We start from the raw sequence: 17,022 nt of genomic DNA on the forward strand, positions 1-17,022 counted from the left end.
ACCTAAAACTAGGCTATAAACTCCATGAGAGCAGATTTTGCTTCTATCTTGAGTATGCTTATATCTCCAGTGCCCAGAACAGTGCCCGGCATACAGAATTGTGCTCCATAAATATTGCTTTGAGTAAATGAATAGGTGGATAGAAGGATAGGTGGATGAATGTTTAACATGGAGTCTTACCCACAGTAGGTACTCAGTGATATTTATTGAATGCATTTGTGAAAAACGCATGAATATAGGAGTGAGTTAAGTAGAAATTCGTGAGTTTGTTATATACTTCATATATTTTAGTAGTGTTTCTTAGTTTCTTAGTCTGGCTAACACGTGTCAGGGGGATACTGTGGTGTAGTGGTGGTAGGCTAACTCAGAGAATTAAAATATATATCATGGATGCCTGGGTGGCTCAGTGGTTGAGCGTCTGCCTTCGGCTCAGGGTGTGATCCCAGGATCCAGGATCGAGTCCCGCGTCAGGCGCCCTGCAAGGAGCCTGCTTCTCCCTCTGCCTGTGTCTCTTCCTCTCTTTCTCTGTGTCTTTCATGAATAAATAAATGAATCTTAAAATATGTATCATGCATGGTACATCAATTTTTTTGGTAGTGTTATAGGATATTATTTTTTATGGAAGCCAATAGATTGATTTTAGAATATATAGCAATGTTGGCATATTTTTTTTAAAGATCCATTTATTTATTTGAGAGAGAGAGAGTGAGCAGAGGGAGGGACAGCAGAAGAGAGAGAATCCTGAAGCAGACTCCCGCTGAGCACAGAACCTGATGTGACACAAGGCTTGATCCCAGGACTCTGAGACCATGACCTAAGCCAAAATCAAGAGTCAGCCACTCAACTGACTGAGCCATCCAGGTACCCTAGTTGATATAAGTTTTTACATGGAGAGTTATCCTAACTATGCCTTTAGACCCTCTCCTTTGTTCTTAGATGCACTTCGGAAGAAATATTTGGGAAAACAGATATTGAGATTCTAATCTTATCTGGAGACTCATAATAAATGTACAGAATGTGCTGCCCCTGGTTTTGTAACAATGGCAGAAAATGTTTCTTTTCCTTTAACATCCCCACAGTGGCATCAGGGGCCACTGGTGCATTGCACATGAATGTCCCCCTTTATAGAACAGGCTGCATGTGCCAATAATTTCCTTGGGCACAGTAGCATGTATTCGTCTCTGCAGTAATTCCACTAGTATTTACTGAATGCCTATTAGGTGAAAGGCACTGTTATGGATGCTGAGATTAAAATAGTAATCAGAGGGGATCCCTGGGTGGCGCAGCAGTTTGGCGCCTGCCTTTGGCCCAGGGCAGGATCCTGGAGACCCGGGATCGAATCCCATATCGGGCTCCCGGTGCATGGGGCCTGCTTCTCCCTCTGCCTATGTCTCTGCCTCTCTCTCTCTATGTGTGTGACTATCATGAATAAAAATTAAAAAAAAATTTAAAAAAAATAGTAATCAGAATACTTCCTCTGCCCTCAAGGAATTACAGTATAGTAACAGAAGACTCCTATAAAGAGTCAATTCCCTGTGCAGAATGGTGTGGAGTTAAACAGTAGGCTTGAGCAGGAGGTGCAGTGGAAATACAGAGGGAGGGACCTGATGCAGGACTGGCTAAAGGAAAGCTGAGATCTGTAGGAGAGAAATGGGCATTAGTAGGTGAGAAGGGTGGGAGGGTCTCCCAGACAGAAACTCGTGTGCAAAGGTTTGGAGGTAAGAAAAATAGTGTGTTTGGAGAACAGTAAGTAGTTTAATGGTAAACTGTACATAAATACAAGTAAATATCTAGTTTTCTAATTCAGAATAGGATTTGTAAACATTAAAATGATAAAAGAAATAAAAGAAACAATATAGATTTCATTTTCTAATATTACATTCCACGTGTAAATCATCACAAACAAAACTTAAAGACAATGAACAATCTAGAAATTTAAAGTATTTTGACTATTTCAGCATCTTTTATGGGAGCTGGTGTTGTTTATCTACACTACATTACTCACGTTTTAACCAGTGCATGAGTCACAGTGATGGTTGAGTGAATGAAAAGAATTAGTGTCCTCAAAAGGTACAAAAGAGCTAATACACATTAATAAGAAAACCCCTTCAAAACCTCATTGGACAAATAGTCAAAGAAAACAGGAACAGACATTTCAACTTGGGAGTCATCCTTGGCTCTTTCTTTTTTCTCATACAGTATATTGAGTCCTTTAGCAAACCTTGTTGGCTCTACTTTCAAAATAAACCTTGAACTGACCATTCTCCCCCACCCACACTACTAGCATCTAGTACAGGCCACCATCGCATCTGAGCCACACACCACCTCATCGCTGCTCTTCTGCTTCTGCTTCTACAATATCAAGACTAGTATTTTAAACCGTAAATCAGAATATGTCACTTTCTTCAAAATCTACCCAAAGTTCCCCATCACACTCAGGAAAAAACTCCAGATCTTTTCCATGCCTTATAAGGCCTTACATGATCTTGCCTTTTGTTTACCTCTCCATTCTTATTGTTGCCATTGTTGCCCTTCATTTCACCTGGCCATATTCATCTTCATACTATTTTTCGAACACTCCAAGCACTGTCCCTCCGTGGGATCTGAAGGTCTTTGTGCTTGTTGTTCCCAAGCTGAAAATACTCATTTACCAAGGAGTTACAGGGCTTGCTCTTTACTTGGTCAACTTTCTGCTCAAATGTTACCTCTGTGAAGAAGCCTATTCTCACCAACTTGTCGAAAATAGCATGCCTCCCTATCATTCTCTATATGTTAATTTTTTCCCTCTTACCCCTTTGACCCTTTCTGTCTTCCTCTGCAAAAGGCATATAAAAAGAGTAAAAGATGTAGACCCAGAAAATTCCTGACCATTTGAGTATGGAGTTGGAATTCCTCTTTTTCCCTCCCCACCCCTAGGCATCAGAAAAAAACATATGTAAACTTCTCTGGAAGAATGCACTTGTGATCCTAGGCCTCAAAGAATTACTGTATTTATAGTTCTCCTAATAGGTCACCATTTCAAAAGTATAGAACTTATAACAAGTCACTAAAAGTGAGAGCTAGCAAAAGCAACAAACTGTAGTATCAGATGCTTAAATTCATATGTTAAAATTTTTGGTGCAAAAATACAAAATAAATATGTTGACTATAATTATTAAAATGGAAGAAAATATTGACATATAATACAGGAAGAAGAGACTATCAAATTTAATAAACAATCAAGTAGATCTTTTAGAAAGGAAAGAATCTAATTAGAAGGCCTAAAAAGCAAATATAAAGGAAGCATTAATGTGTTAGAAAAAGACTCTAAAGAAATTATACACATTGTACCAAAAATTGAGAGAAACATGGTAAATATAACAGGTTAAGAGATGCTAGGGAGAGAAGATGACAAATACATGTCTAATAGGAACTCCAGAAGGAGGAACTTGAGGGAATGAAACAGAATGAATATTTAAATAGCTGATAACTGAGAATTTTCCAGGATTGTTGAAAGGACTCTGATACTCAGATTCAGGAAGTTCAGTGACTCCAAGCAAGATAAATGAAAAGGAATCCACACGTGTATATAGTAAAACACCAAAGAGAAAGAGAAAATCTTAAAACTAGTGACAATTAGACCTGATAGTTCACTTCCAAACAGGAAAAAAAAAAAAAAAAAAGGAGACCAGGAGAAAAATGGGATAATATATCCAAAGTCCTGAGGGAATATAATTGTAAACTAAAATTTAAAAAAAAATTTTTTTTTTTTTTATTTATGATAGTCACACACAGAGAGAGAGAGAGAGGCAGAGACACAGGCAGAGGGAGAAGCAGGCTCCATGCACCGGGAGCCCGATGTGGGACTCGATCCCGGGTCTCCAGGATCGCACCCTGGGCCAAAGGCAGGCGCTGAACCGCTGCGCCACCCAGGGATCCCTAAAATTTTATACCTACAAAAACTTATTTTTCCAAAATAAGGGCAAGATAAAGCATTATCAGTATGAGACATTGGGGCACCTGGGTGGCTCAGTGGTTGAGCATCTGCCTTTGGCTCAGGTCATGATCTGGGAGTCCTGGGATGGAGTCCTGCGTCAGGCTCCCCGCAGGGAGCCTACTTCTCCCTCTGACTGTGTCTCTGCCTCTCTCTGTGTGTCTCTCATGAATAAATAATAAATAAAATCTTAAAAAAAAAAACCAATATGAGACATTTACTACCTACAGATCTATAGTAAGGGGTGTTTTGAGGGACATACTTCAGTGATAAAGAAAATGACCCCAGAGTGAATTTCTGAGTTATAGGGAAAAAATGGGAAGCAAAAGTCAAATGTGAGTAAATCTCAAACACTGGGTTCAAAACCTTAATAATAGTTCATTTATGGGATTAAAAAACAAAAGACACAACTGAAATACTGGACAACAGTAGTACAGAAATCAGGACGGAGTGATCAGAGTTAAACATCCCAGAGTACTTGAATTATTTAGGAAAAAGCAAATATACTGAGTAACTATATTTTATTAAGTAAAACATTTACTTAAAGTTTATGAGATAATTTCAAATTAAAAGAAAGAGAGAAAACAATGAGAAAAATCTTGAGCTTACACTCAATCCAAAGGAAAGCAACAGGGAAGGAAAAATGAAAAGCAAAAGAAACATTAAAAATAAAGGAAAATGTCTAAAATAAGGGGCACCTGGGTGGCTCAGTCAGTTAAGCATCTGACTCTTGATTTTGGCTCAGGTCATGAGTCATGGTCATGAGATGGACCCCTGCATCTGGCTCTGCACTAGGCGTGGAGTCTGCGTCAGTTTCTCTGCCTCTCCCTCTGCTCCTCCCCACCCCTCCACCCCTGTGTGCACACACACGCTGTCTTTTCTCTCTCTCAAAATAAAAGTCTAAAATAAGATGGAAAAAATTAAAGTAAATGATATCAGTAATCACAAAGCCTGTAAGTGAAGTAAACACTCCATTTAGGAGATTGATTATAAAGATGGATTTCTTAAAAATCAGCCAATGTTATTTTTATAGGAAACATATCAAACATGAGGATACACATTGAAAGGCAAATAATTTTTTTAAATGCATAAGGTAAATAGAAGGCTGGTGCAGCTATATTTTTGTCTAAAGTCCTTTTTGGGGGGCAGAAAGCATGATCAGAGATAAATATCACTTTGTATTAAAGGTTCATTCCTTAGGAAAATATTTGCATTTAAATAAAGCAGCTTCAGGATATATAGAGCAAGAATCGACAAACTACAAACAGAAATGGACAAACCAGTTACTATAGAGGAGATTTAAGCTTCTTTTAGAAATTCATGGATCAGGTGGATAGGAATCTAGAAACTGTGGACAACACAATGACCTAGCTTGATCTAGTGACACCTAGCCAACACCTCTTGATTACATATTCTTTTTTTTTTTTAAGATTTTATTTATTTATTTGAGAGAGAGGGAGGGAGGGAGACAGAGTTAGCAACTAAAATAGCACAAGTTGGGGGGAGAGGAAGAAGCGGGCTCCTCGATGAGCAGGGAGCCGGATGTGGGGCTTGATCTCAGGACCCTGGAATCATGACCTGAGCTGAAGGCAGATGCTTAGCTGACTGAGCCAGGTGTCCCTAGATATTCTTTATACATATTCTTAAACACCCATGGAACATTTAAAAATTAAGAACAACAAAATAAATCCAAACAAAATTATATGTAGGGCAAAAATAAAATTAAGTAACAGAAATCCATAAGACAGAAGACAAAGAAACTTCAAGAACACTAACAAAAAACATATGGCAGGGAGTGGCATGCAGTAAGCACTCGATAAATAACTCTCTTCAGTGAGTAAAAAGCAATAGAAGACTACATGTGTGTACCTGCAAAAGTTTGAAGTTCACCAAATAGTGATTCAATCTGAGTCGGGCAATTCTAGGTTATCTGCTTTTACTCTTCATTCTTCTCTGTATTTTCTGAGCTCTCTCTTTGTATTGCCCTTCTACTTTTTATGAAAATACATTATTTTGAAATAAAAGTAAATAGATTTTTTAAAAGATAGACTAGAAAGGATTAAACGTCCTTGATGCCACCTCTGGTCAGCAGGGTGAGGAGGTGCGGTGTAAGCCTGGACCTGGGAGCTGCGTCACCCCTCACTACATGGGGGCCTTTAAGCATAACCCTTTTGAACCTGTTCTCCAAAGTGGCAAAAAGGAAGCCTTCCTCAAAGAATTATTTGGGTAGATGACCCCATGCAGAGCACTTGTACAGTGTCTCATACTGTAGATGTTCAATAGCCTTTTTCCTTTCCCTGCTTGAGGAAGCAGGCTAGGGAAATATCCCTCTCCATTTCTAAGGAATGTGCCCCGAGTGGAAGGCAAATTTGATCAGTCTGGAATATGAAACTGGCTGAAAGCTTAGTATGTGAAATTATATTTGTGCCCTCCTGGAGAGCCAGGAAAATTAAGAAACGAACCAAGAAATTCATCCCCTTTATTAGATGTAAGAATGAAGGTGCAGTATTATCATTTCCTTGTGATAGTCATATCTAATAGTTCTGAAACCAATTCACAGCATTCATGTCAGACTTATTTTATGAGACATTTAACCATTGCTAAATTAAATTTCATAGGAGAATGTGCCTATATAACTCCTCTGGAGTTACAGAGATAGAAATCTGACCCATCATTTCTATTTTCACGGAAAACCATTTAGCAGAACTTTGTTCCAGTAGAAGTGTTTATTGAGTTGTAAGCCTAACACAGTTCATTGGCTGCATGTATTTCCACACTGACATTTTTCTCGGTGCAGATTTGCATCAGTTCATTAGTACTGACAGCAGATGGTAGCACTTTCACACAAATTTACCTTCTGAATTGATCTAAGAAATGTCACTAAAAAGATCCTGACAGTTTTGATGTTCTTCCATTTCTGAAAATGGTATGTTAAACAAATAAGGTGTAGGATTTTAGGTTTTTTTTTTTTTTTTTTTGAACTCCGGCACATAATTCCTAAACTAAAAATGAAAGACGGCTTTCATCTCTGATTCTGGCTGTCTCAGGGAGAAAGTGGAAACCACGGATAATCTTTCCTGATCGCACGAGCCTTAAAAAATCTCCATTGCAGAAAAAGGGCTTTTGGAAAGTACTATCCAGATTGATTGTCTACACTGATCAGATGCCTCAAATTATTTGTAAATTCTCCACCTTGCTCTGAATATAAATTGATTGGCTCAGGTATTGGTCAGGTCACGAGGCTAACTTTGAGTTCTCGCACTCCTGCAGCATTAAGGTATCCCTAAGATTAACTACATTTATTTTGCTTATTTATTTATTGACTTAAAGGTTTTTTTTATTTACTAGAGAGAGAGAGAGAGAGAGAGAGAGAGAGGACAAGCGGGGAACAGCAGAGGGAGAGGGAGAAGCAGGCCCTCCGCTCAGCAGGGGGCCCGATGACCATGATGATGAGGGGCTCCATCCCAGGACCCCGGGATCATGACCTGAGCCGAAGGCAGATGCTTAACTGACCGAGCTCCCCAGGCACCCCTGGCCACATTTCAAAACTATGGATCCTTTTGCCTTCAGTTAGGGTTAAATCATTACAAAATTATCAGACAAGAAGACTTAATATTTGCCAAGTGAGTGAATGAGAGAATATGTGAATTCTAATCACATCGGGGAAATCTTTTACTTTTCTACATTGTATAATCACTATTATATGCATGATAACTCAAGGCCTGTATTCAGTAGTCTTATATATTTAGAAACAAGGATGTGGGGATATTTTAAAAATTAATTTTCTATCTGTATTTGAAAAGTAATTAATGGTTTGGTTAATTTGCCACCACTGAGAGAAGCTGTTACATTTGAGAAAGCATTGGGAGTTGGCCATCCACAGTTTAACCGTGGAAGTGATTATGGATGCTTCTGACACATTGCTAGAAGAGTGGTCATGATTAACAACATCCCTAAGGGATTTATTTAACAACAACAAGGAGTTTTTGGGTTCCAAATGCTCTCAAAATCAAGGGACCCTTTTTATTTTATTCATGGCACTTACTATTATTTGGATTATCTTATTTCTTTATTTGTTCTGTGTATTTATTGGCTGCTTCCTGTACTGGCACGTAGGTTCCATGGGATCAGGGGCTTTATCTTTGAGATATAGTGATCTCTGTTACTATATCCAGAACTGTTCCTGGCAGACACGTAAGAGATGATCAATAGATAAGTGTTGAATTAATAAATACTAGTTGAAGGCAGGCAAGGGGAGCCACAATCAAGCTGGACAGGAGGACTTGCTTCAAGCAAACACATTTGGGCTGTGACCCCAGGGTTTGCTTAGGGATGGGAGGGAACAGTAGAGAAAGAGCAGGAATGAAGGGAGCTCAGGCTCTGCGCTAAGAGTCAGGCTGCTGAGCAGACTCTACAGGTGACACTTGGGAGACATACACCCACCCACACCCAGCGGATACCTGAACCCTCAGCACAGATTTGCACCCGCAAATCTCCACACTCAGTGTCTCCAATACACAGCGGAGGTGCCTCTAATTTCCTGTGAGTAGGTTTGTACACATGCACACAGACGTGAGTGTTTTGGGGTTGGAGGGTAGAGTTATCAGCAACAACCACACGTAATTCTTTCCAGGGATGCTCTGAGTTCAGCTTCTCCTTGGGCTGGCTGAGAAAAGGAGAAGCAGCCAAGAGAAGAAGCTAGGCCCCTCGTCCAAATCCAGCCAACAGGCTTGTTTTATTTGGCCCATTCTATGATTTTTTTTTAAGTGCCAAAATTTAAATTTAGGAGGTTTTACATAAAAATCTGGATTCCTAGGCTATTTTGACAAATGGGAAGGACCTGGCACACTGAACCTGCATTCCCACATGGCACAGTTGGCTGGAGCAGAGTAGCAAGCATAGCCTTGGCTGGGAGCACTCTCCTTTTGCCCACAGTCCCTTTCACCTGCTGGTGTATTGAACTGACTTCCTTCCTTCAGGTCACCTGCGCCGTTTTTGTAGATATTTGTCTTAGATTGCTTGGGCAGCCGTAACAAACCCCCACAGGTTGGGTAGTTTATAGACAACAGTCGTTTATTTCTCACAATTCTGAAGTCTGAGATCAGGGTACCAGGCTGTTCTCCCGAGGGCCCTCTTTCAGGTCGCACACTTCTTGTGTCCTCACATGGCAGAGAGGGGTAAGCTAGCGTTTGGGGGTCTCTTTTATAAAGTCCTAAATCTCAAACACGAGGCTCTACCCTCATGACCTGATCACCTCCCAAAGGCCCCACCTCCTGTGATACCATCACACTGGGCTAATATTAGGATTTCAATGTAAGAATTTGGGGGACGCAAACATTTAAACCATAACAATATTTGAGGTTGCAGTCTTTGGCATAATGGCGAATCCACGATGTTAACAGTCAATAAATTTATTGTCCAATAATTGTTTTAGGGGACGCCTGGGTGGCTCAGTGGTTAAGCGCCTGCCTTTGGCTCCCAGGGTCCTGGGATCGAGTCTTGCTTCAGGCTCCCAGCAGGGAGCCTGCTCCTCCCCCTGCCTATGTCTCTGCCTCTCCCTCTGTGTCTCTCGTGAGAAAAATAAAGTATTTAATAATAATAATAATAACTGTTTTTGTGTTGGTACAGTTCGTGCTAGGTCACGCACTGCATAGAAACCTCCCGGGGCTCCCCGTTGTTTGCCAGATGAGGTGCATCTCCCACCCTGGCAGCAGCCTGACCAGCACTGCCCTGTGGCCATTCTCTCATTAAGGCTGCGGAGGGCGCCTGGTGGCTAAGTTGCTTAAGCGTCTGCCTGCGGCTTGGGGCGTGATCTGGGGCATGGCGTCAGCGCCACTGCTCAGCGGGGAGCCCGCTTCTCCCTCTGCCCATGTTCTCTCCTGCTCACCCTTCCCATCGAATGGGCTTCTCACTTACAGAGATGGCCCTATGAGCCTGAGAAAGACCAAATGATCAAAGCAGGTAAACAGGGGCACGTGGGTGGCTCAGTTAAAGGTCTGCCCTCGGCTTGGGGTGTGATCCCAGGGTCCTGGGGTTGAGTCCCCCCTCCTCCCCCTCCTCATCAGCGGGCCCTGCTCAGCGGGGAGCCTGCTTCTGTCCCTCCTCCTCATTCATCCTCTCTCTCACTCCCCCTGTGTCCGTCTCTCAAATAAATAATAAAATCTTAAAAAAAGAAAAACAACCCAGATGAACAAAGAAACTCAGAAGGAGAGATGGACAGACAGAAGGACAGCGATTTAAATAATGCCAGCCGTGCTCCTGCTCCCCCCTGCCATTCTACCCCGTGAGCCTGCTGGCGCCACACTCAGGCTTGAAACAGGTAACTTGTTGGCAAAGTTCATGTAGAAAAATGTGCGGAAGATTTTGGTCTTCTTACAAAGAGGTGAATGAAGTGTGTTGTTCCGATGGTCAGGCGCCCGAGCTTCACAGACATCCTTGAGGAAAAACTGGAGAATGATTCTCAGCTGAAGAGAAACACTAGTTGACAAAGAGTTAGAACTGAAAATGTATCTGTAGTTCGTAGTGTGTAAACAAAACTTCGTGCCCCTTGCACTTGATTGTAAGGCTGTATTAATCCATGACTCCTCTTCTCCATCTTGTTCTCATGTTTGGATTATGAATTATATTTCAAAACCGAAACTGATCTGTATCTTAATTTAGTAACTTGGAATTTAAAACAAACTTTTATTTTAACAAACCAAATTATGTGTTTTAACTTTTTCGAAGTAATTCACACTGGCAATCCGGGACCAACTCTGATTCTTACAGGAGCATCCGATACTTGGACAACCCTTTTTTGTACTTCATCCCTGCAAGACGAATGAATTCATGACTCCTGTGTTAAAGAATTCTCGAAAAATCAATAGGTAAGAAACACCATCAAGATACATTGGCTTTTACTCTTATTTTAAAAGTGTAAATCTTTTTATGTGACTCTAAAAGCTAAGCTAAAAAAGAAATATTTTTTGTAATAATAGTAATGGCTAACATTTATTGATTTTTCCTGTGTGCTAGGCACTGTTCTAAGTATTTTAGATAATTAATGACATTGGATTTTTATAACACCCCATAAGCTAAGTTCCATTATTTTACCCAGTTTACAGAGGAGAAAGCTAAAAGCACAGGGAGGTTAAATGACTTGGCCAAGTTCACACAACTAGTTAAGTGGTAGAACTGGGGTTTTAACCCAGGCGTTTTTGCCTCTAGAGCCGTGCTCTGAACCACCACACTCCACTACCTTAGCCAATGCTATAAATTTTAAGTGTAAAATTGGAATCATCAAGAGGAGTTAGGAGCCTCAACGCCCTTTAACTACCCCTTTCGTTACCTCAGTCTCCTTGGATCTCAAGTCCATGTCAGGCAATGGAGCTGACACTTGGAAATGCTGGGATTCCACATGGTGGGCACATGTCTTTGAAGACAGTTCTTCTCTTCTGTTGGTAATGATTTTCTACTACTCCTCCACCTCAATGAAAACATTAGAAATGCCTGTATTTTCACTTGTTTCCTAGGAGTGTCAACTACATCACATCATGGCTGAGTGTTGTAGGGCCAGTTGTTGGGCTAAACCTACCTCTGAGTTATGCCAGAACAGCTTCTCAGGATGAAGGAAATGTGAATTGACCGAGGTAAAAGGGAAGTCTTCACTGCATATTTTGCTATTATAAAGATCCTGTTGTCTCTCTTGCACGTGGGGGCCCTACTGGTCCCATCAAATATTAAGTCTTCTTTCATCTTTAATAGGCTGAATATGGACCGTTTGTTTAAGTTTCCAACCAACCAGTGACCAAGCATTGAGGAAGCATATTGGACTTTGCTCTAATAATGCAAACCCATTTGCAGGAGTGGATGACTTTACTTCAGAATTGTTATTCTTGAAATAAGTCTGTACTGTTCAGGTAACCCTCATTTATTCTCTTGGCTTTTGTTCTTGTTCTTCACTTTCTTCTATTGAGCCAAAGAACCTAGAAATTGTGGCGTGAAGAACACCAGAACTGTACCTGGCCAGCCCTGATTAATCGGACAAATAACGCGCAGTAGTTCAACTCACCAAGATTTTGACATGGATTTATTTTTCCATTGGAAGCAAATGTCTGCAGTAACTGATATGCTGAAACCCTAATCTGGAAGAATTTTTGGTTTGGAGTTGCTTGCTTTGTTTTTCATTTTATCTTGCCAGGGGCTGAAATTAAGACAAAAATGGAATTGCCTCTTTAGAGAATCTAGATTAGTGTCTGTGAAGAGGGATGTACTTTAGGATCACCTGAGGATCTTTTATATGATTGCAGCTGCTGGGGTCCATCTCCTAAAACAGCTTATCTGGGGTGGTTTTGACATACTTGCTTCTGGAGAACCTCTGGTCTGGATGTACCTTTAGTGTGGCATTTATCTGAATTGGTTTCTCCCAACAGGCCTTTTCCAATTCTGTGTAGAGCTCCAAATAGCTGGACTTCCTTCCTAACGTTTGTCTGGGCATTGCCCAGGGCCTCCTGGTTGTTAAGAACATCCAGGAGACATTTGTTCATGAGGCAGCCCATTTGGAGGAAGCAGTCAGGGTGAGGGGATTATCTGCTGGCCAATGGCTGAAGACTGAGCCCACACTTTTAGTCTGTAGGTTCAGGGCTGGGCTCTCACACAGGGAGCAGAAGTAGAGAATGGGTTAATTCAAACTGCTAGAAAAGCTAAAAGTAAATTTTAAAATGCTGAGCTGCACATATTCATGCTGGGATGAGAGCCTGCTTACATGCTTGCTGGGCATTTTGGTATTTACCACTTAACATCTTTTCAACTTCTGCAGGGATTTTCCCCCCACCCCCACTCTCCCTAATGTAAACACAGATTTCTCAGCAAGTCATTTCTCAGACCATGTCATTTCTGGGGTAAAAAAAAAAAACTAAATAAATTATAATAATGTGTCATCTGGATGATGTACTCATCTGGAAATAATAGTTATCCTTTGCTAACAGATTCTGCGATGATAGTAGTCAGTCACTGTAGGGACAGTGTGTAGGTTTTTTGTTTTGGTGTTGGTGGTGTTGTTTTTAAGTTAATTTTTTTTTCTCTGATTGATGGACACCTTAAAATTCATCAGTGGCAAGAAAAAGTTCTGCAAAGCTCTTGAAGGTTGTAGAGACCTCCCTCCCCAGATAGATCCCTTTCTTCAGGCAGCTCAATTTCTTTTCAGAATACTTTTCACTTAAAAAAAAAACTTTTAATTTTTAGTTGATAAAAATTTCCATGTTTAAGAATGCAGCTATCTAACAGACTGTTATCCCAACAGTTGTAAAACATTAGAAAATATTTTGTTTTGTCGAAGTAACAGTTCTTTCTCTGCAATATGAGGATTTTCCCCTCTGGGTTTCTTCTCTAGTTAATATAATGCAAAACTCCTTCAATCAGAATTAAAGCTGGGTAAAGCTGCTACCAGCCAATATCCTAAACTCTGCTTTTCTCTAGCCTTGGAAAACCCTTCACCTCTTTGGTCCTCATTTATGTGATTTGTGAGAGCAGCTACAATTCTTGGGTCTGTGAAATAGAAGTGTAGAGATCTAGACTGTGAGTTTTGGCTAGCTGCTAGCTGTGTGATTTGGGCTAATTTTCCTAATCTTCTTTAGTCTTTAACCATTTCTTTTTTTTTAAAGAGTGTATTTATTTGAGAGACGTGGGGGGGGGGTTAGCGTGTGTGTGCATGGGCAGGGGGAAGGGCAGAGGGAGAGGGAGAAGCAGACTCCTCACAGAACCGGAAGCCCAACTATGAAGCTGCAGGGCTCCATCCCAGGACCCTGAGATCATGACCTGAGCTGAAGGCAGTCGCTTAACCAACTGAGCCACCCAGGTCTTTTACCATTTTTCTGTGTTTAAAAAGTCCATTAATATTCATCTCACTTACCTAACAAGAGCAGGGAGGAGATCAAAATGGTAAGTCAACCGGAATGAGCTTCATGACCAACACAATGCCACATGGGACAAGGGTGATAAGGGATAATTGGCCGCTGTCCTGCCCAGCGCCAGCATGCCTTCCCCCTTCCACCTCATTTCAGGCCTGACTCCTCCCAACACAAATGGGCCTCTGATCAGGCAAGTCTTCTCTGCTCACATCCTTATCTGACTGTGGATAGGAAGGATATGCTTCCTTCTTTATCTCTCTACTCAATTCTCAACCTAATCTATATAATTCACTCTTACAAAGCCATCTCTGACCACCACAGCCCCCATTGGTCAACTTGGCCTTTCATTACTTACTATACTTGGTCACATTGGCATTTAATTGTCTTCCTTTCACTCTTAATTTCTTCCCCTCCTTAACGATGGGTAGTAAGTAACTCACTGACCCACTTTTGGGGGGTATGTTGCAAGGCAGCGCGCACAGAAGAGTTGCTATCTGCCTCTCGCACGGGATCCAGGGAAGGCTCTCAGTCTGGGGAGTTGAGTGGGTGACCAGAGGCTGTTTTGGTACTGGCCTACACTTTGAGGGCTAAAAAACATCCTCCTAACACAGTTGTATTAGAATAAAGAGAAAAAAAAGGAAGTTAAAACTGGGCTTTTGCATCCATTTTTCCTGAGATAGATACAGTTCTTAGTCATACTCTCAAGATATGAGAAAATGGAGGTCTGCATTGTTAAAACCATCTCTTACATAATTCAGAGAGCTGATATTCCAGTGAGTTGGGTTGCCGCCCCCCCCCCCCATTAAAATGTGAGAGTAAGAATATGCAGATATTTACTCCAGCAGATACCTATTAAGTTCCTCTTATATACTGAGCCCTAGGCTAGCTGCCAGGGATGACAAGTGGAAAGACATGACCCTGGCTCTTAAGAACCACAGGCCAGTGGAAAAGACAGACTAGAAGATTCAGGGACAGACGATGTGTGCTGTGGCAAAGACATACAAAGCAAGGGCCCGAGAAGGTTGTAGAAGAGGAGTGTGAGTGGAGTATGAAAAACTTAGGATTTAACCAGGTCAAGAATGCAGGAAAGTCCTTGAAAATGCATGGGAAGTGATAAAGAGTGAGGTTGGCTAGCAGGACCGGGGCCAGGCCTGGATGAGATTTATTGCCACACTGAGAATTTGTATTTGGCCAGAAAACCAGAAAGCCACTGGGGTAATTTAAGTAGAGGAGGTAAAGTGATCACGTTTGCATTTTAGAAAGATCCTGTATTTTTAAAATGACAGTTGCATATAACTAATCACATCTACACTTTGTCAGTTTTTTCACCAGCGGGTTCTGGCCCACAGGCTGTAGAAGTAGGAGCACAGAAAGGATTGGGAGTGTGCCAAGGACATTTTTCAATTTTTGCCCAGAGCCTTCCAAAACAAAACCTGCCAGTGTCCTGAAAACCCTGAGTCCTGGCTGTGGTACTTGGGGCAAGTCACTCCACCTCTCTCAGCCTCTCTTTCCTACTGTATATTAAATGGAAGGAAGTGTGTGAGGTCAAATAAAATCCAGTTATTAGTTTATGACATATATACATATGAAATAGAAAATGTCTTGGAAAACATTCCCTGTGTGTCTTCTTTTCTTTACTCTCATACTACTACACTCACAACACTTCTGACTCTAGATGTGTGGGTTTTCACACAACAAACAATCCTGCAGTACCAGCTGGGGCCCTACAATTCAGTTCAGTTCTGACACTATCAGTGTGGAGTGAGGATCAAATCCTGTAACTTAAGACTTCAGTCCCACCAGACTGCCTGACTTTAAGACTCTAGTCACAAGTCCCAGGTGGTCACCTGTATTTCTGACTATAAACCAGGATTACCATGACCCCCTCACTGGGTTCAACAATTTGCTAGAATGGCTCATAGTATTTAGGTAAACCCTTATGTTTACCACTTTATTAAATAACAAAGGATATGATAAAGAATACAGATGAATACCCAAATGAAGAGCTACATAGGGCAGGCATAAGAGCTTCTGACCCCATGGAGTTGGGTGCAGCACCCTCCTGACACATGGATGTGTTCACCAGCCTGGAAGCTCTCTGGATCTCATACTTTGGTGATTTGATGGACGCGTCGTTACATAGGCATGCATGGTCACTAACTCTACTTCTAGCTGCCCACCCCCCTGTTCCCAGAGGATGGAGGATAGGCCTGAAAGTCCCAAGCTTCTAATCAGAGCTAGGTCTATCTGGTGATCAGCCCCCATCCTGAAACTATCCAAGAACCCACCAAAGTCACCAAAAGTCACCTCCTTAGAACAAAAGACACTCCTGTCATCCAGGAAATTCCAAGGGATTTAGGAACTCTGTGTCAGGAACCAGAATCAAAGGCCAGATATTGGAAGAGATGCTCCTCCCATGCTCTTATCATGTGGGAAATTATAAGGATTTTAGGAGCTCTGTACCAGGAACTGGGGGGCAGAGAACAATATGTGTATGTTCTATTATTTTACAAATACATGAGAAAAAAAGCACATGGTAAGGATGTTACTGTTTTCTGAAACGACTTTGGTTTCATACATATAAAATCTATATGGGTGTGTGTGTATTTGCATGCATGCATGCTAAGTGGTGATGTAAATATATTTATAACTCCAGGGAACAGGGATTTGAAAAGTGATGGATAAATAAGCTCCCTTCCAACTCTAGGACCCTTGGATTGCCCCTTCTACTGCTGACCAGTAAGTTGCTGAAGGTTATTCTGGAAGGATATAGGCAGTACTGAACTACCGGTGTGCCCATGGCAACTGAGATACTTAATTATGAACATAGGTCTTTTTATAGGGCTTGTCTGTAAAAGCGCTTTCACGTTTTTATTCTTAAACGCTGTAGTGTTGTCAAGCCCTACTCTAGGCTTTGCTTTTACCTTTTGTGTTGTCAATAGCATCACCTAGTGGTAAAAGCGCCTTATTGCAAGTACTGTGAAAACTGAAAGTGATTTTAGAGATCACCACGTCCCATTTGTAAATTATTAAAAACAAACTGGAAACTCACATTTTTCCCTACACTGAAATATACTTTACACGAGAGTAAATAAAACCTGTGGCTGCATCATGATTTCTTGGGTTACTTTGAAGGTTTTCAAATACCCAGACATCACTGTT

The 17,022-nt window shown here is 41.2% G+C and overlaps 1 protein-coding gene across 2 annotated transcripts in view; it reads left to right on the forward strand.

The window, feature by feature from the left end:
- ATG10 (autophagy related 10) overlaps positions 1-12,118 on the forward strand; it is a 213,127-nt gene extending 201,009 nt beyond the window's left edge. For both annotated transcript variants that reach the window (XM_055342228.1, XM_055342227.1), the window contains exons 6-8: positions 10,742-10,839; positions 11,485-11,601; positions 11,717-12,118. In XM_055342228.1, coding sequence (XP_055198203.1) covers positions 10,742-10,839; positions 11,485-11,596 — 210 coding nt within the window. In that variant the 3' untranslated portion in view covers positions 11,597-11,601; positions 11,717-12,118. The remainder of the gene's footprint in view (positions 1-10,741; positions 10,840-11,484; positions 11,602-11,716) is intronic.
- Positions 12,119-17,022: the final 4,904 nt, after the last annotated feature.

Source organism: Nyctereutes procyonoides, unplaced genomic scaffold (genome assembly GCF_905146905.1).
Source record: "Nyctereutes procyonoides isolate TBG_1078 unplaced genomic scaffold, NYPRO_anot_genome, whole genome shotgun sequence".
NCBI classification, from domain to species: Eukaryota; Metazoa; Chordata; class Mammalia; order Carnivora; family Canidae; genus Nyctereutes; species Nyctereutes procyonoides.